The 26,788-nt window shown below is 41.2% G+C and overlaps 1 protein-coding gene across 2 annotated transcripts in view; it reads left to right on the top strand.

Moving 5' to 3' along the window:
• LOC141911007 (disks large homolog 1-like) overlaps positions 1-26,788 on the top strand; it is a 77,614-nt gene that overhangs the window by 29,727 nt on the left and 21,099 nt on the right. For both annotated transcript variants that reach the window (XM_074801944.1, XM_074801943.1), the window contains exons 5-12: positions 15,828-15,881; positions 20,090-20,214; positions 20,364-20,466; positions 21,352-21,418; positions 22,037-22,173; positions 22,699-22,849; positions 24,785-24,817; positions 25,635-25,731. In XM_074801944.1, the coding sequence (XP_074658045.1) occupies positions 15,828-15,881; positions 20,090-20,214; positions 20,364-20,466; positions 21,352-21,418; positions 22,037-22,173; positions 22,699-22,849; positions 24,785-24,817; positions 25,635-25,731 (767 nt within the window). The remainder of the gene's footprint in view (positions 1-15,827; positions 15,882-20,089; positions 20,215-20,363; positions 20,467-21,351; positions 21,419-22,036; positions 22,174-22,698; positions 22,850-24,784; positions 24,818-25,634; positions 25,732-26,788) is intronic.

Here is a 26,788-nt window from a genome sequence, read left to right as displayed (position 1 = left end):
TACCCTTGTCTAATCACTCCTGTAGATCCACTTCCAATCTAGATATGGATATATATATATATATATATATATATATATATATATATATATATATATATATATATATATATATATCCCAGACTCGAAGGATATTGAATAACTCGTGGCCCGATATTTCTGTAAGCTGAATCGGCGAAGGATAAAAATACGTTTTTCTAATGAAAGCTCGCGTTGTGTCCGTCAAGTCGTTCAAGGTTTTTAATCGAGAGATCCATCGTTCGATGGGGAATTATCGCGAGCGAGTTATTTATCGGAAGTTATTCGCCGTAAGTGGGAGTGAAGTTTACTTTGATTTCGAACGAATGTTTGTTTAGTAAGACGCTTCGATATTGTGTGTCTTCGTCGTTGTGTTCGGCGGGATGAAGGTTAAAGTCGATGAGATACGTGCGGAATTCCGCTTGTATGAAGGCAACAGTGTTTAAACTAATCCCAAAAACCAGTAAATCTCTTCTCTCTCTCTTTCTCCTTTTCTGCTTTTTCTCTCTTCTCCCTTTTTCTCCCCTCTCTCTTCTTACACCTCTCCTCTCCTCCACACTCTCTCCTCTCTCTACCCTCTCCTCCATCCCCTCCTCTCCTTTCTCCTCTTTCTCCTCTCCATCCTCTCCTCCACACTCTCTCCTCTCTCTACCCTCTCCTCCATCCCCTCCTCTCCTTTCTCTATCCTCTTTCTCCTCTCCATCCTCTCCTCACTCTCTCCTCTCTTCTCCATCCTCTCCTCCATCCCTACCCCTGCTTTCTCTCTCTTTCTCCTCTCTACCCTCTCCTCCACACTCTCTCCTCTCTCTACCCTCTCCTCCATCCCCTCCTCTCCTTTCTCTCTCTTTCTCCTCTCCATCCTCTCCTCCACACTCTCTTTTCTAACCTCTCCTCCATCCCCTCCTCTCCTTTCTCCTCTCTCTCCTCTCTCGTCTATCATTTCAATTGCTGCTTGCTCGTAAACTCTAGGTGCAAATATTTCCAGGTTTCGGCGAGGGATTCATCATTTACGCACGATGTGGAGACATTTTATTCAAATGATGATTAAACTGCTGTGTAACGGTTAACGGTCGTTTGATAAGCAGACGCGGTTAACAGTCGTTTGTCAGACAAGCCGACGTGACAGGGCGTAAAATGTTAACACGAACCGAACTAAACACTTGAAAAAAATAATTCAACATGGTCTTGTTATCGTGTGAATATGAAATTAGCGTATTATGAAATAAGATATTTTCCCAACTTAGAATAATGAAGAGTATGAAGTATTTAGGTAGTAGTTTATTCAACTTTTCCATTAAATCCAATAATCGCCTTCAGAAATATAAGCGTTGAAGCAAAATTCCAAGATTAGTAACTTAGAACTGATTTAGTAATGGGATTTCATACAGACTAGTGCTAATACACAACATAAAAAGAGTTGAAAAGATTAACAAATACGACTGTTTCGTCGATGTTAAAAGGTGTATTATAAATTTGTCTCATTGTTGAAGCGCTGGGTCTCTGGTTATCTCAACTGACAAACATTCAGATTATACTCCCTGATGTTTAAGTTATAGCTGATCCCTATGTGTACAATGAGTCTTTTCTCGACGAATTTTGCTATGAAAAAATGAAAAATTAGCGAAAGTTACTCAATCTGGATGGTTGCACTGGAAATCTTGCGTGCGATGTTCGTTGATGGAATGATTTATAGCTATGTATTACGGGTGGTTAGTTCAGTTTCATATAAATAATCAGAGGTAAATCATCTTGAGACGCAGAGAGAGAGGGGAGGTGGGAGGATTGGGGGGGGGGGGGGATGATAGTATCGAATCTATGAATAAACAATGAGTTGTTATGATTGATGATGATTCCGTTCGATATTCGTGTTAATTAAACCGACCTCAACCCTTCTTCGTTCTTCAGTCCTTGCACTGAACCGACTCATTTCTCTTATAAACTGAAAATTCTGCAATTCGTTTCTTTTTTCCTCTCGTAAAAATGTCAATAGATTCGTCAACGCTAGTGGAGACAGTTCTCTACCTTGCTTGACCCCGCGTTGTTATCTCTAGGAACCAGAGAATGAACTCTTTGCGTCGTAACTATATAAATGCCAGTGGAGACAGTATTCCCCCTTGTTTGACCCTGGTATAAGCTCTAAAGCTTAGCGTTCATCAACGAAGTAACTGGAGACAACTATTCGCGAGGCAGTTTTCAGCGTATGAGTGGAACTGGCTGGATACAATCAGTTCGCTTGTGTACGCTTACAACTGGTAAGAGACGATTTATATCCAGTTGCAGCCAGTTGGTCATTTCCACTTTTAAGCAACTGGTTGTACTCAATGACAGTGACATCCGCCGATTGATTTGAAATATATAGATTAAGATTGACTGTGAAAAATAGAAGATGCTTCAATTTTCTGTAGTTTTTCGGTATGATCGAAAGCTTTGCTACTTCAACAGCCACAATGTCATACACTTAACAATGAATGCAGTCGCTCTAAAATTCCAGCATGTGGAGAACACCGTACAAACAAATGGAGACAACAGTACTCCCCTTGTTTAACCCCGCTATTACCGCCATTCTCGCTACACTTCGATATAAACTGCACCGGAGACGGCGCACCCGTAATCAGATTTAAAGAATTCATTTGATACACACTTTTTCAGCCAGTTCCATTTATTCGCATGAATTACATTATGAAACGACGCGTCAGTCGTTCGTCGTCAGACTCCCGTCAATCTAAACTCCATTCATCATCGGCCATCACGCATTACGTTACATTCCATCAAATTTTCGAAATATCATCTCGTCAAAATCTTTTCTTTCTCCCTCGTTTTTATCGTCGTCCGATATAAAAATCAATTTGTTTGTTTTATTTTGTAGAACGAGGGATTGAAGTCGATCGCGCGCGCTCGTCGTCGGCGTGAGTTATGATCGCCGGACGATCTTCGAGACGACTGCTCTTATCCGACGCGTTCGTATATCCGTTATCATCGGCAACAGTTGGAAAAAGACCGACCGTACGCAGCTCGATCGAAACTATTGTCCCACGGACGAAAATCGCCATGACGATCAGTCGTTGCATGCATTGTTGTCAGCGGGGAATTACGGACGTACTCGCGCTGATGATGCGTTCTCGATGATTAGATACGCAATTCGAAAAAGCTTTCGAGTAGATTCGCGCAATTTTGAGATTATCGCGCAAATTCATCGCAATTATTCGAGATTCGATCAATAGATATCGAAAAAATGATCAGATACTTGAAAAAACGGAGAAAAACGTGTCGAATTCGGAATTTATGATCTCGAAGCATGTGATATAACCATAACTCGCGTGGTTAAATTGAAAAAAAGGATAAAAACGTCTAGAATCTGGGATTTATCATTGTGAAGCACGTGAAATAACCATAACTCGTATGGTTAAAACTGCCATCTAGTGAGATAAAAAGAAACTAACATCCGAAGTGGTAAAAACCGCCGCCTAGTGTGATAATATGGAAGCGCTTGATATTTGAATAATGTTCGCTTGGTGCCGTTTTAAACTACCCCCGACCGTACCTCACAGCCAGAAGAGCCGGGGCTCGGGCAGTAGCGCGAGCAGCAGTGGCGCCCCCGCCGGCAATAAAGCCGTATCTTTTCACAAATACGTGCACACGATCAGATACGACCACGTAAGTATTCACTACCCGACGAGAGACGTAGATATTCCTTATTTCAAACCGCCATGTCCCAATTATCGGAAATAGCATCCCCTTACTTGTGCTAGATGCGTCATTTTCTGAAGGTAAAAATGCCGTAAGTGAAAATGCCGTGAGTGGAAATGCCGGTGAAAAGACATTCCGGACACCAATTTCAAGGTATTTTATACTATAACTGGAGAGCTTTTTAGGGAGTGTTTTAGAACAAACTATATAATCTACAGTTAATCAGGGTGGACACTGACCTGGAAACCTAAGAGAATTAGAAGATATTTCGTCATTAGCCTGCAGCAGATTCACTTAGGGAATTCTGTTTTATTATGAGGAAAAGTCTTTGAAAACTCAGGGAATCAGGGGGCGGGGGACTAAGATATCCCCTGGAAAACTTTGGGAATTTCACAAACTGTAATTGCAGAGAGCTTGGATACTCGGATATTAGACCAAGAAATTTCTTCATTCACCCGTGCCCCGGGATCTTAATTTTATTACAAGGATAAATCCGAGAATTCGTAAATAGTCGGAAGGTGGCCGCCCTGGTTATTAATTGGTTAGATTGTAAACTGATAGACGTATGGTATGATGTATCTGTATGAAACCTCCTCAGAATAGCTCTATATTCTCCGTCACTACCCGACATAATATAAAATCAATATCGCGTACGCGGGTCAAATTTCACCGCGACGCTAAAACAACGTTTTCATTTTGTTCGATGAATAATTTTTATCATCTCTAATAATATTTTATATCGGTTACGTCATCGACGACGACGACGACAACCGAGTCTCGTTTTACCCCGGAGGTACGTAACCGTGGCAACGCGATGCACACTAGGATCTCGCGTAACGACGGCGGCGCCCTCTGTCGGATGGATACGTCGTCGAGGTCCCTCCGAAGCGATCGGTTTGGATCGCTGTTAAACGTCCATTAGTCCGGGCTAAAATTGACGTGCGAAACATCAATTGAAAACATCGGCGATTAATGACGAAAATATCAATTTATTCATGGAAATAGCGTTCAACCGAATTACAGGCAGTAAACTGTCGTCAACTCGTAAAATACAGGACCCAGTTCCACAGTTGTATGTTAGAGTTAACTCTGAGTCAAAGTTAGTTCATTTTCAATGAGTTAACTCAGAGTCAAATCTTAGCTGGGAACTGTGGAACTGGATCCAGCTGATCGCACGAAATTGAATCAAAAATCAATTAAAGCATTATTTTCATTTAGAAAATGTACTTTTCATGAAGAAATTGCATCAGTTTCGGGTAAACCTTTTCATGACACTGAACTCTGTGTGCAGTTTTATAAGAAAAACTTTTTATCTTAACAACGTGTGAATATACCAAATAACAAATTAAGCTTTGTATTTCGGGAAACTGTACGGACCCAATAAACAGTTATGTCAAAAATCCTGGGCGCAATTTCATAGACCGTGTATCAAAGTTACCCCTGGGGGAAAACTCTCAATCGGGGCTTGGTTTCATAGACCATGTATCAAAAAAAGTTACCCCTAAGGGATAAATGCTCAACCAAGGCGCAATATCATAGACCTGCCCTGAGGGATAAATCCCGAACCAGGATGACAACTATCAATGAGAAACCAAGGTAATATCTGACAAATCTCCCAGTGATTATTTTACCCCCTAACAATCTACGGATGATACACATCCCCCCTCCTGGTTATTTGTCATGAAGAAATGTCGTGAGCTGTTTTGAGGACGCGGAAAAATACGTGAAAATTCCTTCGATCCGACACCTGTTCGTTTCGAAAAATAAAACATTTTTCGATTTAGATTCGAATGTTTTTTTTTTTTGTCGGTTATCGTCGTCGACGATGACAATGCGACAGGATTGCGTCTGCTGAGAGGAGATCAATACGCAAACAAACACAAACACACACACAATGTAGTCGCACGCGGCGCGAGTAATTGTTGCTGAAATTGGAAGTAAGTTCCTATGGTTACGAGAGGAACAAAACCAGTCCCCGGGGGCGTATGTGTGTATATATATATATATATATATGTATATATATATTTATATACATAAATATATATATATATATATATTTATATACATATACGATATCGAGTTATTATGAAAAAAATGAAAAAAAAAACCCGTTACAAAACGTCGACACTCGAAAAGTCATTTCCTGCAGAAATTCAGGCGTGTAACGAATAAACAGTTCGCTCAATTGTGATAACAGCATCATTCGCGCAATATATCGACTTTCTTTATTTGCCAATCTCTTTCTTTGTTATTGCCGCCAAGAATCGCGGAACCTTTCAAAGGATTTCATAGTTTCGATAAGATAATATCTATTATGAAAAAAAAATGAATTATTTGAAAAACGATTTTAGAAAACTAAACTGAAACAGAAACTATTCATGAAAAAAGAAATAAAGAACCCGATTGTTGGATTTTACGGATTTTGTTATATGTACAGAGATGGCGGTATCTATAAAAAAAGAATTAGATTATTTGGAAAATGATTTTAAAATCTAGATCGTTCGAAAGATAAAACTATTTTTTCTACATAGATTAAGAACCTGTTCAATATTTGGTTGATTCTATCTTGAAATTGATTCTAGAAATTGAATTGGATTAATTTGTAAAAGTGAAATGCTCGTTGAGACATTATTTTACGCAACGTTTGTAGAAATTTAGGTCTTTATCATAAATTCTATCTAAAGAGATAGTTATGCGATGACGAATGATTGATCCATAACGTGTTTATAGTTCGGATATTTTCTTGAAGAATACGTGAATCGACGAGGTCAATCACCATCAACGGAGACTTCAGTTTCAAGTGTTATATAGAAGTTGTTAAATATCACAGGTCATCAATCCCCCCCTAACCCGCCCCCTCCAGCCCTCCGGCTGTAAGACAGGAAATTACATGTCCGCTATATAGGATGATTCGATTAGAAGTCTTCACACAAACAGGGAGGTCCTCACTGACGACGGGTGACACAGCCGCTAACTGAGGCTAATCAACTCACAGCTTCATAAAAACTGCCATTGCTTAATTAGAATGATCCGTCCTTGAATGGACTCGCAGCGACCGGGTTTCTTCATTACAGCGACCGGAATTTTCGAAAATGAATCGTTTATCTCAAGTCTGAGTGGTTAGAGCGATCGACTCTGGGAAGCGAGGTCGTAGGTTCGAACCCCGTACATTACCGTAGTGTCCTCGGGCAAGACACTAATCTTCATTGCCTCTATCCACCAAGGGGCCGGTTGCATAGTCATGACTTAGACTTAAGACCAGTCTAAGACCAACTAAGTTCTATAGCCAATCTAACAACTTAAGACCAGTTTTGGACTTAAGTCACGACTGTGCAACAGGCCCCAGGAGTAAATGGGTACCTGGCCTGATAGATGACTCCTGAGCGCCTAGCAGCTGCTCGGATGTTACTTCTCAGGGAGAAATGACTGATACATGGAATAGAGTTATAGGCTGGGGGTAATAATACCAGAAAAGGGCGCTATAGAAATTAAATTACTATCACTAAGTATCTCTCTTGGAAAATCCGAATGATGGCCCAAATGGCGCTCAGGGATGATAAACATAAGTTGTATGAATTCATAAGGTCCAAGGCGCTACAGCTGCGCGTTTGCCTGTCCCACACCGGAGGCCTGCCATATACCGGAGCTCCGGTATGTATGTGTGAGTGTATTAGCAGTTTCCCTGTGTCGGAGTTCACACACGCACGATCGCTTTTCCCTATGACGGAGTTTCACACATGGAATAACAATCACAATCGGTAATTCAATAATACACGATATGAAGAATAACTCTAATAATCCGCATTGACATCCCTCACTTGCCAGTGATTGTTTCTGGTTGCCGCGCGTAATTAATGAACAACATCCAACAACAACGATAAAAGCAACAACAAAAAAAACTGCCTGATGTAAATTTCTTAAAAGGCAAAATAAAAATTTTGTTTTTCCAAAATAATCTCCTATTACGGTCCCACCACTTAAGCTCACGCATAACCCTACCCCCACCAGTATTTGAACCTGGGCCCTCTGCTTGCCAGTCCTCTGTCCTAACCACTAGACCATTGAGCTGTAGTGATTGATACAGTTTTGAAGTTTGGTTTGTCTGGTGACTGGTCTGCTGACCAGTCAGCTGTGGCGACTGGTCAGTTGTGAAGTGACCAGTCGGGTGTAGTGACCAGTTGTCATATGCTCCATTCACGATCATTCTGTGATAACAATCAGACCTATTGCTTAGGACAGCTTTTCATAAGAATATACAGGAAACCTATGATATAGTATTAGATTCAAAATAAGATGATAAACTTCGAAATTCCCAAATCCTCATTGATAAGAGATGATAATAAACGCGTGATTTGAACTGCGTTAGGATGATTTCAAGCTCATAATCCTAAATACATCTATAGTATTTGGAGAATCCATCAGTAATAACAGAAAAAAAATAATAGAAAGTCCGAAAAACTTTCCTTGAGCTTGTAGTTTATTCAACGTTTTGACTATATCGACTAATAAACTTCTTGATTCAAATAGCTCTAAATCTGCTCGCAGCATTTTTCTCTGCGTATTGATTTCTCGAGGCAGTAGATTTTGACGTATGTCGACTAATAAACTTCTTGATTCAAATAGCTCAGTCATGAATTACAAAACATTTGGAAACATTTTCGGACTTTGAATTATTTTTTCGTTATTACCGCGCACGATTCTCTGCATATTAGCTCTAGGAAATGAAAATGCTACCGGCGTTGGGGCACACGGCGAACAGACCTCCCTCGACTCGGGGGGCCGAGACTCACTCTCATAAAACAAGCTCTAAATCTGCTCGCAGCATTTTTCTCTGCGTATTGATTTCTCGAGGCGGTGGATTTCTACCGTCAGGAATTCACGACGACCGTACGTACGTTCCGAATTACGCGATTTATCCTCGTATCGCCCCCGACGACGACGATCGCCTGTCAATTACCGTCGATTCTCGACCAATCGAATCGGCTCGGTAATCTCTTACGCCGTCTCGTCCGACGCCCGGTGAGGATTCCTAGCGAGGAGAACGAGTAAAAAAAAAACCGACCGAAACCGTCTCCACGCGCGCACACGCGTTTAATAACGATAATACTACCGATCGCGTTGCCATGGTTACCGTTTAAACGGGTGCGAATAGTGTAAAGTTATTCGGCGTCGATGATCGTCAATTTTAGGCGGAATTGTTTTTTCGTCGGCTGCTCTCAGGTGGCGCCCGCGAGTAATTAACTTAATAACTATGATTATCCGATAACGGGGCAATGGCTGCAATGAGTATACCTGACTAGTGTTGATAGCCGTCAGTAGATGGCAGCACGTGCTGGTATAGTATAAAAAAACCTCGCACTAAGAATGAAAACTGCAGTCTGAAGTGTTTCCTTGAGCTGGTAGTATGCTTGAAGAAACATCGAATTAACTGTAATAGCCCCAATGTAATTTCATGTAGATTTTTAGCCTCCCACATCAGAAATTAGGCAAATCTTTTCCCGAAGATAAAAGTCAGATCGATGCTTTTAGGTTCAAATTTGGTGCACATTTTATCATTCGTCATTCGTAGAATTTGAGAAATGATTGATAGATTTTAATAATTGAACCCGAGCAGAAATCTGGGATAGTATTCCGAATGCTTGTACACTAGTGCCATCGAATGGATCCTTGCTTCCCACGGTACAGGAATTCATTGTCACAATCGAGGTATTTAGTTAACCCTAGGCGCTGGTTTCATAGACTGGTATTAATGTTAACCCGAGGGGTTAAGACTCAATCAAGTTTCTTGATGATCTTAAGCTTTTGTTAAACTCAATTACCATTCATCATTCCTAGAATATGAGAAATAATGGATAAATTTTGAATGTAATCTGAGAAGTAATCTGGTACTGTTATCTGATTATACAGTTTGTGAAGTTTTGTCTGGGATTAAATTTTTTTGGATATTTCACTTGATCTTTTTGAACATATACCTCAAATTGGTCTCAATAGGCGACCAGTGAAAAAGCGCAGTCTGAATAAACCATCGTTTTTATATCCATTTTATGCTGTATAATTGCCCCATAATATAAAAATCCCAGACAAAAATGAACAGACTTCAGTTCTAGGAAACTCTATTTTCTATTCATTATCCGCACAACACAGTGTTGGTTAACGTGCCGCCTGCTGCGATTAATACCGGCCTAGTGTTAATATCAGTCGGTAGATGGCAGCACGTGCTGGTTATAGTAGTCGTCAAGTTGTATATTAATTATTTTGTTTTATCCGACAGGCTAATCGAGGATCAGTAGGAAGCCTAGCTGTGAGTATCCCCCCTCCCCTTTGCACGCCCTGCTGAATCCTTCAATGATTAATCCTTCAATAACCGGCGACATAAATCCACCTCAAATCATCATCAATCTCTCTCTCAAACGATGGTTCTGCAATTTCATTTCTTCGTTTTTCATATTTTTTTTTGTTTCTTTTTTTTTTCAATTGTAACCGGGGGTTCATAGCTAGTCTCCTAAGAGCTTAAAATTGTTACTTTAGGAAAAACTAAGTATGGCCCTTAGAAAGTGCTTATTTATCACAGAAATTCTTAAGAAATCCTTACGAAGTTGTCCCGAATTATTTTCGTGGACAATTATGTGTCGTGCAAATATAATCACTTTTGGCATTGACAATTTATGTTGTCGAATAGGATGAGGGCTGCACCAAGTTATGGAACTATCTATAACCGGCCGCTCAGCTTTTACGGCAAATAAACTTAAGATGTATTTTTTTTAAAAAGAAAGCAACTAAGTTAGAAAACTTTTCTGAATACGACTGCTGTTAACTCTAACCCTGTTTTAAGGAACTGACGTCTGATGCGTGTTTTTTGTTTGACAGTCTTCGTCTCGCGGTTCCGTCGATAGTCGTTCGTCGTTGAACTCGGTTATGAAATTGTTTAAGACGTCGTTAGATCGTTCTATAGATCGCGATTCAATCAGTAGCGGCGCCTCGGTCGGATCTGTAAGTAATAAATAAAAAATAAATCTATTGCCTGTCGATTTCCAACTTGGCTTGAGAGGACGTCTGGTGGCTGCGAGCTCAGTGAGTTTTAGTAGTACATACCTGTATCTGGTATTTACTAACAAAACTGACTGAGCTCGAGTCCACATGACGTCCTCTCAAGCAAAGTTGAATCGGCATTACACGTAATGTCAAGTGTTACATACCCCTAGTCCTGCCAAGCATTCCCCTCCTACCACGGGGTACTACTCGTCCCGACGGCCAGGCACCTCATCCTGCTGGGCGAACCACTCAGAACATACCCTGTGGTTGAGGCCCCTATCCTGGATGGGTCCTGAACTATAGACCCGCCGAATCCAGACCTCTTGTACGGGTCCTGAATTCTCGCTTGTGGAGCCGGACACACTCCTTCGGGCTGATCCAGCTTCCAACAGGTAGAGTGGACCAAACCCTCTCCCCAGATGGATCTATGCCTATTATCCAGTATATCACAATAGTATTCTATCACAATTATTTAGAATTCAAATGGACCACTCCCTTCTTAACTGTGCACTGTGGAAATAACATTGATTTTAGATATTTTTTCGATTTTCGATAAGAAATTATTACCTATTTTCAAGTATTTCTTCCTCTTGTCTTACTATTCTCTACGACAAACTTCCTCAATCTTGCATTTTATGTTTTCGAAAAAACTTTTCGTTGAATTCGTTTTCTCTTATTTTTTTTTTTCTCTTTTTTCGTTTCTATTTCTAGAACCATCGCGATTCCTACTCGTCTTATTCGTACCACCACTTGCCGCAGTCGGCGCGCTACGTTATGAGGGTACGCATCAAATATCGTACCTGTTTTAGTCAGTGTCGCCGTCTATTAACCGCATGTTGAACCGCATTCGAATTTCAGAACTGATTTATTATCAATTAATGATGTGTTAATTTTACCCCCAATTAACTAAGTAATCCGACTAATTATCGAGGTGCTATTTTCGTGCTTGTTAATTGATTTGCTAATTAACTAATTGATCGTGTAAAATTAATGAATCTCACGTCACTGGTTTTTTTTAATGTCGCTTTTTGTACCGGGTTAAATGTCTTCGTACGAATTATTCGTTCTCTGTTTTTACGAGAAAAGCGTTTTTAACCTTGAAACTTATTTCTCGATTTAGAAAAAATCGCGCAGTCATCTGTTGCTGAAGGTAAAGTTAATTCACATATTCGTCATTCTTCACTTTATCGTGAACTGAACAAAAAACTCACGGTTATCGTTTTCACCAATAGATGGCGCCACAGTCACTCGATCACTCGTCATATATGCATTAATCATTTCGTATCTCTATCATTTTCAGGTTTACGTTCTTTCCTCTTAAATATGTATATATATATATATATATATATTTCTCTCTAGGTCATACGGAGCCTCGCTCACCGCAGTTCACTTAAAGCTGTGGCAAGTGAGGTTTACTACTAATTTTCTATATGATATCATTATAATGTCTTGTCTTTGAAATTGAGAAATGTTATGAATTTTTCATGATTTTGTATTTTTTCGTGATATTGAATTCATTAGTTTTATCGATGATTTTCATTGTTGTTTTATGAAGAGACAAGCTACTTTAAACAAACTCATTGTTATATGTTGATGAGACATGTATTTGACTGATCAAATGATGATTTTCGGTAATTTTTTCTTGAAAATCGTATGATTTCATCAATGGACGTGCACATTTTTTATGACAGTGCCACCTAGTGGTAGACCTTCCAGACCAGTGACTAGCTCCACCTATCAACAGACAGGATATTTGTTTTTATCACAGTGCCAACTAGTGGTAGACCCACCGGACCAATGACTAGTGCCACCGACCTAGAGACGGGGCCAAAATAGGTTTTTAATGACAGGTTTTGCTGGAATTATGGTGACTGCATCTATTCTGGAACTTCGCAACAAATATATCTTTGATCGGTTGCGCCATCTAGCGGCCGATCTACGAAACAAATCGATCGAAGTTCATTGATATTAATTTATCACGATTGCGACCGTTATCAGTAGCATCATCCGCCCGCAGCGTCGGTCGGGATCATCTCCCGCCTCAGCAGCAGCAGCGAGAGACACAAGAAATCTTAACAATTATTGATTCATTCCATTCGGATTAATTGAATCTTGTAGCAAGAGAGAATGAGAATGAGAGAGGAGAGAAAGGAGAGGAGCTGTATGTGTGTCTTACTGATATCTCTCAGCAGCAACTTATATGATCTTAAATAAACATTCTTCCCAGATATAGATTGATTACATTTTCCTCTCTCTCTCCTCTCCTCTCTCCGCTTGCTCGAGTCTCTCGTGACAAATATCCGACTCGTGGAAATACTCCCCGTAGGAGACCATTTAACATGAATTAACGATTAACGGCAAAACGTTCTAATGAAGTTATAGCCGTTTATGAAATTAAGAATTCATCTCGCGACGCTCTCGATCTCGATTTAACGACGCGCAGCTCGAATATCGTTCGTCGCATTTCGAAGAATAGAAATCGTACTGCTGCGCGATATTCTCAATACCACCAGCGTTCTTGAGTTTGAAAATGTGGAGGCTAAACGCTAAATTCGTTGATTTCGATGTTTAGACTATATCCTGATAGTAAACTCCCGGGCCCTGGTTTCATAGACCGGTATTACCTTTAACTCGCGGGCTAACTTAATTGAAAATGAATTGAGTTAGCCCCCGGGTTAAAGGTAATACCTGTCTATAGAACCGGGCCCAGGAATACAGAAGTTAGAACAAAAATTATTGAATATATATATATATATATATATATATATATATATATATATATATATATATATATATATATATATATATATATATATATATATACATGATGTGATGCAAAATGTCACCAAAAAAGTTGAGAAACAAGTTCTCGAATGTTCCCTCGGGGGCAAGAGTAGTTTATATCAACGCTTCGACTGATAGTCAACTGAAGGGATACTTAAGTTAGAGCTTTTAAGATTTCGCCATTTCGACTGAAAATGAAGCTTAATTTGGTGCAATCTCGCGTTAAACGAGTCACTTGAACGAGGCTTTTATCGCTATAATAATCATCGATCACACATTGACATAGAATCATTGATATCAACTCAGATCGGGGAAGATGTTGTATTGCTGGAATCTATTATTGGGGAAGAACGTTTATTTAAGATGAGTTGCAGCCGAGAGATATGTGAATATAAGACATACACTTTCCTCTCCCCCTCTTTTAATCCTCCCTCCCCTCTCCTCCCTCTCTCTTTTTCTTCTCCCTCTCTTACTCCTCTCCCTCCCCCACTTTATTCTCTTTCCCTCCCTCTCTTCTCCCTCCCCCTCTTTCCACTCTTTCCTTCCCTCTCCCTCCCTCCCCCTCTCTCCCTACTCTCACTTTCCCTCCCCTCTCTTCCCTCTCTCTCTTTCCCTCCTCCCTCCCTCCCCCTCTCTTCCTCTCTCCTCTCTCTCACTACAAGATTCAAATAATTCGAATGTACCGATCAATGATTAAGATTTATCGTGTGTCTCGCCACCGCTGATGAGGCTGTGGGAATGATTTTAGAACCGCGGTTGCTGATTTTCGCCGGGTTTGATACAGGGTTGATCGCCCTCGTTATAGAGAACACACTGACTGCACTGTTTGTCGGAGAGTGTGTATATGAATGTATGTATTGTATAGCGTTCCCCGGTTGAGGATAGAAACGGCACTTAACGCGACGCAAGCTCTTAATTAATTCTATCGGTTTCCTGAAATCCGTAGAGAACAATCGTTTTTATCATCGCGAGCGTTGTTTCGAAAACTTCGTTTAAACGGATATCGCGTTAGTTAGTCCGTTCTAATAACGCCCGCACCTGGAACGCCGGACCAATTTAGTACGGACCGAATCAACGCGTGGGCGCGCGTTTTTAAATCAGCTGTTTTCGCCGGTCCGGATAGAAGCGACACTGTGATTAGAATTAGATTATTTTAGAAGTTGTGCAGTAAATTAATCAGCACAGTTGGAACCGGGATCTTACTGTTACTCAATCAGGCGGTCGCCGAATTAGAGTTTAGTAATTTCAAGGATGAAAATTCGCTTACAAAAAACACTGAATTAATGGATTACTGAGATAAACAGTAGCGATTAGGAGAAGTCTACAGTGATTGAGATATGAAATTGATGCAGACACTCCTCGAAATTTGAAATTTGTAATTCTCTCCTTAACAGCTTATATTCAGGAATGACCTGATAGATTCGAAACGTTTAAAATAACCTAGAGTGGCTTTTAAATGAAATCACATTTCGTAGTGTCTCTCATCACCTCTTCCTCCTCAGCTGTCTCTCTGTCGAGGTCGTATCTCGCGCGCGCGTATAAATACGTCTGCTGTTGCTACTGTTGTCGTGGCGACCGACCGAATATGTACGTCTGGCGCTGTCGAAGAAGTCATTGTTGGAAGGTTGTCGGCGGCGTTAACCGTACCCAACCGACGGTAGTTCGACTACGCGTTATAAACTCCGTACGAAGTCGACGTAACCCCCTCGTAACAACGACGAGGACTGCCGCGACAAAAAATTAGTTACCACGGTTACAAGACGATCGACGTTTTCTATTATTGAATTACGAACTCACGGAAATGAAAGTGATCGCGTAACGTAGAATCTGGCTAACTAGGGGCGGACTAGTGGCAGGTATCGGGGATTAAATCTGACTTACATGTGTTGGACTAGTAGCAAGCATCCGGACTAGTAACAGATATCCGGGATAGAATCTGACTAACTAGGGATGGACTAGTGGCAGGTATCCGGGATTAAATCTGACTAATTAGGAGTGGACTTAGCAGGTACCAACGATAGAATTTGACCATCTGGGGTTGGACTAGATGAAGGCACACAGGATAGGACCTGACTAGTTGGGGAGTGGACTAGGAGCAGAATCTGTGCTACCTGTACCTTTACTAGATGCAGCACCATCTAGACAATATGGATTAACAAATGTAGAGAATTTTTTGGATTAAAACTCCTTTGACTCGTTTGCCCGCCCACTGTTGCCCGCGTGCTGCCCACCGCGTACTGCCCACCGCGTGCTGCCCACCGCGTACTGCCGCATTCTATGGAATGATGAGTCGTTTATTCTGTTTACAGGTGAATGGTAGCACCCCTGGTGACTGGGAATATGAGGAAATCGCTCTTGAACGGGTAAGTGAAAAAAACGAAACCATCATTCTCCGGGGGGGGGGGATGGAATTTTATAGACCGGCATTACCTTTAACCCTGGGGCTAATTGAATTGAAAATGAATTGAGTTAACCCCGGGTTAAAGGTAAGATGAATCTATAAAACCAGGCACAGGTCTTTTTATTTCTTTAATACGGATTACATGAAGAGATTACTAATATAGTAGACTCCGCTCTCAAGTCGTACCTTTCAGGACGACGAAAATATATCCGAATTAACAGTGACACCTGATTGAGATGATATATATTTCATAAGCGTCATAAAAATATATCAACCAACATCTGAGTCATAAAGATATATCAACCAGGATATATTCTCTGAGTTGATTGGATCTGACTCGACTATTGTATTGCGGTGTTAAAAAAGTAAAACGTACTACCATAGCAAGAAATGTTGTTTCATTGTCGATCTTCAGAGAAGAATTATTCGATCAAACGATTGTTCTTTGAGGATGGACTGACGTGTTAAGCTTGAAACTTCAAAAACAACAAATTAGTTTCTCTAGATCCAGTTTCTTAAACTCTTAGTTTCAATGAGTCCAAATCTTAACTCAAAACCGTGGAACTGTCCTTATCACGGTGGGTTTTACCTCTACGTCCAGTATTCTCTATATGCTGGAGTACTAAAGGGGCTGCATTATGACATTGCGGCTGCTGAAATAGCGAGGCTTTCGATCCCCAAAAAAAAATCCAGAAAATTTTGACTTAATCTTGGTGTAATCTTCTATATTTCACATTTGCTCGATCAGCGTTGATAGAATATTGACATCAACTCTGTTCGGGGCAGCAGATATTTTACAAGTGGTGGTTGTAGAAATTCATGAGGTGAAACCTGTTGTGGAGGACGCTGACTCGGTAAAATGTCGCGTGGAGATTTAGACTCAGAATGAAGCTACTCTCGTATCTCGAGGACAGTCGAGAGGGAAGAGAGCGTTATTACATTATTACCGGTTTTCTGAGCGGCGCACACGAGAATCAATTTCTAACGTTAAATGTTCAACCGCTTTAAGTCTCTCTGCGGCGCTCACCGTGTAGAGTAATGACTCTCCGAAACCCGAGTATGACTCAATCGCTATCTTCGAAATCTAAATCTACCGCGCATCGTTTATCTTTTTTGATAAATGATTTCGGCTTAAATCGGTCCGTCATTTCGTAGGCTGAAAGCCTTTAAAAGGCGACCGTCGATGAACCACTCCGAGATACGATATCCTCGCGCCGCGAAAGAAAAAACAATCCCGTTTCATTTACAACGTTTCGACTATATCCTATTAATCTAGCGGTCAGTTGCTCGTGGATAGATACCGCGGTGAGGATTGGAATTATTGGAATTATCATGGCAACCACGGTATTATTGTCCGGCCAGTTCACTCAAACCAACTTCAGAGCAACTGACTTCGAGTTATTCTGGATTGTTAGAATATATATCATAGTGCTGACATAACACTAGTGAAGATAACCGCATGTATTATGATAAAGTCAGAACGTTGAATAAATATAAACTCGAGGAAATATTACGTAATTGTTGAGCGAAACCCACAGTTGATGATTTAACAGTTTATTCTGAAGTTTTGACTAAACTAAAATGATTCCAAAATATAGATGTTACAAAGGAAGGATAGTGACAGGATCTAAGAAATATTTCGTACTCGTCTTTTTTATACTAGGTGGGATTTTACATTAAAAGGCCTCTCAGATCTTACAGTTTTTCCCCCTACCCCTTATTCTGTCGATAGTTTCGACCCCCGCCGCCCGTACGTGCCCCTCGAACCTCGATCATCAATTTCTTTCGCACGGCGATCATCTTTTGTGTCAATAGTTAAAAATTGTTACCATGGTTACGCGTGTGTGTGTGTGTCGGCATAATTCGCGTGTTGCTTCACAGTTTTCGGTGACCTAGCGATTTCTATATGAATTAGGGTTTTGTACTAACGCCGTTTATTCGAAAGAGAGAGAAAAAAAGTCGACACGTGTAAAATTTCAAATCGATGTCCATCAATCGGTTTGTATCCATGGAAATAGGGTGGAGTTGATAAAATTGTGTACTGTCATCGATTAGATTGATTATTTGAAATATATTTTAGTTCATCGCGTCATTAGCTTCTATTAGTGAAATTTGGTACTGGTAATTTCTATGAGCCTTGTACTGACATCAACGGCGCATCCAGGAATTTATAGGGGGGGGGCCCAAAAAATCTGAGACCTACGTGTGATTGGTACATGAACACGAGCGCTGTAGACGCAAAGTCCTTAAGGGGGTTTTGAGGGCCCCCTGAAAAATTTGAAAAAAAAGATCATTTTCTGAGCATCTAGTATGACTCTAGGGCATAATGGCTGGCAATAATTGGTCGCGTGTGTGTTAGGCTAAAAAAAAATTGATACCTTGTTTCTCCGCTCTGCTGAGCTTAAATGTTGACCCGGCCGGCCGCCTATCTACCCTATACATTACTTTTTTTTAAATCGTGATCAATTTTACCATAACAGACCCGGCCGCTATAGAAATGAACTGTTCATAAATTTTATCATATTTTACAAAAATGACCCGGCCGCTGCGGAGAAACAAGGTATCCTTTTTGTTTAGCCTTAGTTCTTTCTGAAGCCAGGTTGAGAAAATGTCATTTCGGCAAATGATAGGTGGCCCGGGTCGCTTAGGGCCCGTGGACATTCTAACTCGATTCTATGGGCCATTTTTGTCATTCTCTTAGTTTTAGAGATAGATCGTAGCATAGAATCGAGTCTAAACAGCGGTTGTATTCCGGGGTTGCCAAGCAGCAATGGTTACGGTCCAAGTGAAGACCTATTTCGATATACGGGGGGGGGGGGGGGGCACTGTTCGCACAACAACATGTATAAAGTGTGTGTTATTATTAGCTATATAATATATACCCTCTCAGTATGACAAATATACGAGAGATGATTGCGAAATATTGGAAGAATTCATGAATTCCCCTAAGTCGTCGACGAGCGGACGTGGTATCTTTTCGATACTGACTATGCGGAAATCTATATAGGTTTTTATTCTGTGCAACATGTTATTGTCGATAGTCATGGAATACACTTGCACTAGTGCGGTGTCTGTGTATACAGATAGAACGATGATCGGGCTAATTACGGCTCATCGCGTGAAATAGTATATGCATAGTTTGTAACCGCAATCAATTTCGAAATTGTTGCTCGTGACACGCTATATACGATTATGGCGAATTTCGGCGTATGTTCACCAGGGGGCGTTGAATGTCGGAATAACTTAGCATTTTTATACCAGTACCTATTTTATAACGACAATCAATTGCAAAATCGTTGTCATTGCGTGTTCTATGATTGCGGTGAGTTTCGTGGTTATTGGTTTTGTATACGGTCACCAGGGGGCGTTGAATAGCGGAATAACTAAGCGTTTTCATATTATATCGGTACCTAGGCGTATTTGATAACCACGATGAATTGCAAAATTGTAGCTTATGACATTTTCTATGATTTCGTTAAGTTTCAACGTAATTGATATCTGTATTTGTTCACCAGGGGGCGTTGAATATTGAAAATGTCGGATTGTCAAGCACGAATTCGCCGAGTCGAGTCCATAAAACGCCTAGTTATTCCATGTAACATGTAGTCGTTGATACAGTCATAAAATATACGGCCACCACCACCACCACCAACCAGCGTGTCGGGTCTGTCTCCCGATACAGACAGAACGGTCGGGGCTAATGACGCCTGATCATGTGAAATAGTGATGAATGTTTAACTGGCGTGCTTGTTTGCGGATAAATCGATCATGCGTTGTGTTGCGCTTATTATGAATATCGGTTGTCGGCCCGCGCGTGCGTCTTCGGAGAATTCATCGGATTTTAATTGAATTCGAAGCCGTGAACTCTACAATCAGATAAAACCGGTAGACTCCCGCGGGGGGGGGGGGGGTCGGGGGAGAATAATCTATTTGATTAATAGATAAACGTACCTAGTTTTAATTGAATTTTGTTTCCATTTAAATCAATCCACTTCAAGTCCCTCGATTACTAATTCACATTGAGTCGGCCATTTTGGATCTGGGGTGCAATTTTGGCGCGCGACTAGTAGTCGCTAAGCGAGCCGTTTTACCCAAACATGGCGCGATCTGAAATGTCTTTTTAATTCGAAGTTGATCGTCATTGTATTTAATTTATTGGATGAATTTCAGGGAAGTTCCGGATTAGGATTCAGTATCGCTGGAGGAACTGATAATCCGCACGTCGGCGACGATCCGAGTATTTATATCACTAAAATCATACCAGGGGGCGCTGCAGACGCAGACGGACGTCTGAAGTAAGTTCATCGGAAATCTTCTTTTTTTCAAATCCGCTTAACCTCAAACTGTATGATGACTGATGATGACTTCGGTTTAGGGATGGATTTGCATTGATGATGTCATAAGGGGATTCACGGTAGAGGCCATTTTTATTCGTATTTTGTAGAATCAATGATATAATCACAGCGGTGAATGGTGTAAATTGTATTAATGTGTCTCATACCGAATCAGTGGATGCGTTGAAACGTGCTGGAGCTACTGTCAGATTGGTGAGTAGCACTCCCCTCTAGTCCCCCTCCTGGAGCTACTGTCAGATTGGTGAGTAGTACTCCCCCAGTCCCCCTCCTGGAGTTACTGTAAGATTGGTGAGTAGCACTCCCCCAGACCCCCTCCCCCTCCTGAAGTTACTGTCAGATTGGTGAGTAGCACTCCCCCAGTCCCCCTCCTGGAGTTACTGTCAGATTGGTAACACCCCCCCCCCACCCCCGCCAGTCCCCTCCTAGAGCTACTGTCACTTTGGCCAGTAGCACTCCCCCAGACCCCCTCCCCCTCCTGGAGCTACTGTCAGATTGGTGATTAACTCCCCTCTCCCTCCTGGGGCTACTGTCAGATTGGTGAGTAACTCCCCTCTCCCTCCTGGAGCTACTGTCAGATTGGTGAGTAACTCCCCTCTCCCTCCTGGAGCTACTGTCAGATTGGTGAGTAACTCCCCTCCCCTTACTGTCAGATTGGTAACACCCCCTCCCCCAGTCCCCTTCCTGGAGCTACTATCAAATTGATGAGTAACAACCCCCTCCCCAGCTCCGCCCCTCTTGGAGTTACTGTCAGATTGGTGAGTACGCCTTTTCTCTCCATATACCCCTTTCAGTGTTGGAACAACTGAATAATCCCAAACTCTCTTCCCAGTTCTCCATATCCCTCCATAAACTGCTCTGCTCCATCCTCACACTCCCCTCTCTTCCTACTCTTTTATCTGTAGATCAGAGTTAAAATTCAAGTGCTATTGAAATATATAAATATTGCATATAGCCTTACGACTGTAAACTGTGATATGTACTGTAGTGACGTACGGTATATGATTATTGAGGTTGCGTTAATGAATTATCGATGATGTTTAAAACGTCGATGAAACTGATTGCGTTGTTTGTTTGTAGAGCATTAAAAGACCGAGAACTCCCGCTGAAGAAATACAGGAAATCATACTTTATAAAGGAAACAAAGGTTTGTCCGCATCTCGTCTTGAATTCTCACTTGAAAGTCGATTGGTTTCTAATTCAAGAATACGTCAGATGCTTGAAATATGTTTTCGCAACGTTCTCAATATTCGGAATAGCCGCGGTATCAGAACTGTTAGCCTGCGAAAAAGATATCACGAACAGAGCGCCCATATATCTGGAAAACCTGGAAAATTCAGGGAAATCTAGAAAAAATCTGAAAAATGTAGGGAATATGACAAATTTTACCAAAAACCTGGAAAATTCGGAGAATTTGGATAATGTTATTGACTACATGTGTTTCTTTATCAATATGTGATTCATTAAAAATGAATGAATTGTGAAATCTTAAACCTAGAAATTTCTCTGATTCATTCGGGGAATTTTGTGTAATCACTCGGAAAAATCAGGGAAATCTGTCCGAGTTGTTCAAGCGGCCGGTGACACGTCTTCGCTGGTCTCCCCTTAACCCTTTCACTGCGTCTACACCGCAGTGCAGTGTATAAATCAGTGATGAACAGTGCGGTGTATGTTACTAGTAATTAATGAGATAATGGTAACTGTTGGTAATATAGAGAAGTTGATTGCTTTGTAATTGTAGAATATTTTGCTGTTTCTGTTTTAGGATTAGGATTCAGTATCGCTGGAGGAGTAGGAAATCAACATATTCCCAGCGACAACGGTATATTTGTCACTAAAGTCATCGAAGGTGGCGCCGCCGAGCAAGATGGCCGCCTCGCAGTCGGGGATCGACTCATGCAGGTTAGAATGATGTTTGAAAGTCTGAATCGATTCCACGTCGACCCATTCACACGTCCAAAATTCTTCCGATTTACTGATCATCCACATTTCACATGTACTCAGGAGACATTTTTAATTATAAATGAACTACTAACACCAGACATTCTATCAGCGCACTTTCAAAAACTGATCGTCCACACTTCACATGTGTTCAGTACTTCACCTAAGACATTTCTAATTGAAAATGAACTACAAACACCAGACATTAGACATTTTATCACCAAGCTTTCAAAAATGACCGCACTTCACATGTGTTCAGAACTTCATCAGAGATATTTTTATTAAAAATCAACTTCATGTACATTCTAATAGTCTAACACAAACGTAATGAATTTCTGAAGGGGTGCAGGTGCAGATGCAGGGTTGAGACTGCGGATTGATATATACATTAAACGATCCTTGGAAATGAACTTTCACTGATTAGAGCGAATGGAAGCTGCCGCGGTCGATGTGTACCAGATTGTTGATATATGATAATAATTTCAGGTGAATGAGAATTCTCTGATAGACGTCACTCATGAAGACGCCGTTGCCGCGTTGAAAGCCACGCAAGAACGCGTTCGTTTGGTCATCGCGAAACCGACGTACATGTCGGAGGAATACCTCGCACGAGGTGAGGATGATCAGTTCCAACAGGGTAAGGTGTTTCCTCCTCAGTCGCGTATATAACCTCGTGGACGCCGCTCGCTGCTGCTGCTGCTGCTGCTGCCACCTGCACGGAGCTAGAATTGTGTAGAACGCTTCATTGAACCGTCGTCCGTTCCATCAGAGCTCAATCCGATGACAATAATACGCTTCGTCAAAATTCACCGGAGAGCGATGTTTTCTAACGGCCATTTCCACGCGCCACAGCCTGTTCCTGACCCTGATCCCTTATCCCTTTCTGTGGTTGAAAAATCTGCTCATTTGTTTTTGATGCCTGGAAATGACTGTTAGCAAAGGTCGTTCTCCAAATTTGATCAGTTATCGCTGCCATCTAGCGGCTTAGAATGGAACTGTCGACGGTCTAGTATAATCGACTAATTAGCATATAACCGAACGTAACATACGCAGGTAACAATAAAATACGGATGAAATCCTGGAAAATCTTTAATGGGAAAGATGTCGGTACTGTCCTCCACTAATTGAATTATCGCCACCAAATTTTCGACCATCTTTAAGAGGGAATTCTGGAAACAGCAAAGAAGTCACTTGTATCCTGTCAAATATTTTTCAATTTCGCCCGTAACTAATGCCGTGAAATTTTCGACTAACAATCGATTACATTGGAAACGTAACTCGTGGAAACGTAGCGACACCTGGTTGAATCTGAATGAACTAAAATCTAGCCGCGTGTGATGAATGAAGAATGATTATTGTGTATGTTGAATGTATGGATAGCTTGCATGTAACTGTATAACCCCCTCCCCCTCCCTCCCCCTCCCCCTCCCTCCCCCTCCCCTCCCTCCTCGTCTATATGATGTAGTGGATTTCCATACCAAGAATTTACTCGAAAACTGAACTGTCAAAATGTGATTATAACACAGGTCGAAGTCAGGGGCTGCAGTTACTCAATGTTGGCTAGTGTTAACCAGCAGATAGTGACAATTAAAAGTTTATTGTTACTACGGTATTTATCTGCCGATTATCTTTAACCAAATATTGAGCAACTGCAGCCCTCGTTTGATACATCCTCGCTCGGCAGGGGAAAGCACCTGATGGCATCGTGAGACTGCCCCCGACATGAAACTCGGCCCGATTAGCCTAAGTGTGCCGGTACTTGAGCATTAGCTATGACTTCTGAATGGCTAAGGTGTATGTTCACCGGCACAATTAGGCTGGCTAATCAGGCAGGGGTTCTTGCTGTGGTCGAGTCTCAGGATTTCATCAGATTCAAATCTCTACCTATGTGGGATGCCATTAGTATTAAGAACATGGCATTATGAAGAGATTGGTGTCATAATGATAGTGTTTTCATCGAATTTGAATTAGATCTGACAAATTTATTCTCCGAAACGTGTTAACGTTTAGCGACCACTGGCGTTAAAATGGATAGCAGCGTTATAACGGAGTTTGAGAACGTTTAATGATGCACTGTTCATCAGTTTTATGAACGTTCAGCCAGAAAAGTTCAGATTTTAAACTTTTACGAAAAATCTGTCCTCGTGATAGAGTAAATTTCTGGTCTGTTAAATCCATGCTTCATCATTATCATACAATAACGATATATAATAATAAAACGTTGTGCGCTCTTGTGTTTAGTATTGATTATTTGAGTTTAGTAGCTGCGATGAAATCGATATTGTTTTTGCTATTTCCCATCCTAGGGGAGGAGAGAGCTGAGGGAGAGGGGGAGGAGGGATAGGGGGGGAAGGGGTTTGTTTTGAACCTACCTCTGTTTTGTACATGTTTGACTATAAAATATAGAGGCTGCTCATGAAGTACGATAGTTAAATGATCGCCTATTTTCCGAGATCAATTCTAGACCGCCTTCGCGCCACGGATGTGGTTCGTGCGTACTTTAAGGCCAACCTCTTATTCTATTCAGTGCTGCCATCTATCTCTCTAATAGCTAATCGCTTTTTGTTTGCAGCTCCCTTGCCTTCAGAAACCGCATCGCCACCTGGTAAGCAATATTGACACTATTTTCTACCGACAAATTTTTCGGGAAAATAAACAACAATTACTAATTCGATATCGCCCGTAACTGTAGTAACGATTAACCGGCCCGGGATTTGAATACGATGCATGCGCGACATGGCGCCCCCTATATATAACCAGCCAAATGGCCGCCTTGCATGATGCAACATTTTCTATCGACATAAGAATTATTTTTCAAATTTTCGTGCATTTTTCGTGAAATCTTTTTTTCGAAGTTCTGTCTTTGTTTATTTTGCCTCGTCGAAGACTACTATCGACGGTAGCATCCTCGCTTGCCAGGGTTTGATTGCCGCCCGCCGAAGCTCACGCCAACACAAACCCTGCCCGCAACCCCTTCATTGGTATATCGCACTGCCCAAGATTTCGTGGACGGACAGGTCGCCGCTAAGTGGCCACCAGTCTATATATCTAGCCAATCAATTGCGCAACGATTCTGCCAGTGGAGAACAACGCATCTGATTGGCTTAATCAAAAATTCATATTTTAAATATATTTTTTATATAAATTTTTGGCTTAATCCATAGACTGGTGGCGGCTTTATGGCAACCTGTCCGCCTAAGGAATCTTGGAAAATGTAGTAGACCAATGAAGGGTCAGCGGCCAGAGTTTGTATTGGCATGAGCTCCGGCAGGAGGCAATCAAACCCTGGCAAGCGAGGATAGATGGTACAAACCCTCGCATGAACTCGGTATTATATCGTCTATGAAATGAAGAAATTGTTTTTTCGTGTTTGCGAAATTTGTAAAACATTTTAGACGACGGGAGTTGTGTTGTATTTTCAGTACACAACGAGTACGCGGAGGAACCAGGAACCGGACTACCACCTCCGAGTTACGTTCCGGTTAACACTAAACCAGGGTTTGACGAGGATATTCCCTTGTAAGTATATTTCTGGTTTTCTTCTTTTTTTTCAAAACTCAAAAATTAGCGACATCTCAACTCCGACAGTGGCCATTGATCTGGAAACCTGAAAATGCCGTAGTTCCCTGGAAATAGAAAAATCGGTTTTACTAAAAACTCGGAAAACTCAGTGAATTCGGATAATTTTATTGACCACGTGTTTCCTTATCGATACATGATTCACTGAAAAATGCATGAATTGTAACGTTTAGAAATTTCTCTGATTCATTCAGGGAATTTTGTGTAATCACATGGAAAAATTCTGTGAAAATTCAAGGGATTTGTTAATTCGTGAAAAGTGGCCACCCTGTCTATATAAACTGCCGAACTTGGTTTTATATTTAAGATTTCCCTTTCTATCAATCGGTCAGATTGACCCGTTCTGGAGAGCGGAAATTTCTTAGAATTGAATATCTATGAATATCTATAATGTCTGAGGGCCAAACAATCAAGCATTCATAGTGAAAGATACCTGTGTAATTTGAGACATGAAGAGATGATTAGGGCCAGGATTGAAGGACCCTTATTTATCCTATTTACACATGTACAAACTGTATGTTGTGTATCATATTTCCGCGGTCAAATTTGAGCATTTGTTTATTCAACCCATTTAGAGATATGCGACCTGAAGTCATCGGGTTACCATACATAGAGACTTCAAGAGTCATTTGACTGTCAGAAGTTCAGTTTTATACCCGGCCCAGGTTTATGGATCAGGTTGAACTTTATCCCATCAGTTAGTTGAATTCACATCTCTGGACCCAGTTAAGATTTAAAACCACTTTTAGGCTTAAGTCTTGACTATGGAACTGGGCCCAGAGCCCAGTTTAACTTAGAAATTAAGTCTGGTCTTAAGTTGTAAGATTGGCTGTAGAACCAAAATGATCTTAGCCTGGTCATAAGTTGTTACATTGGTTATAGAATCAAAATGAGAGTAGACTGTTTTCAAGTTGTTATATTGGCTAGACTGGTCTAAGCTATGACTGCAAATGGGCGCGCGGAATTTGGCTTGAAAGAATTGAAGTTCCAATGTTTA

The sequence above is a fragment of the Tubulanus polymorphus genome, chromosome 9 (assembly GCF_964204645.1).
Source record: "Tubulanus polymorphus chromosome 9, tnTubPoly1.2, whole genome shotgun sequence".
Lineage (NCBI taxonomy): Eukaryota > Metazoa > Nemertea > Palaeonemertea > Tubulaniformes > Tubulanidae > Tubulanus > Tubulanus polymorphus.
Note: the sequence above shows the minus strand (reverse complement) of the source record. Positions and strands in the feature narration are given on the sequence as shown.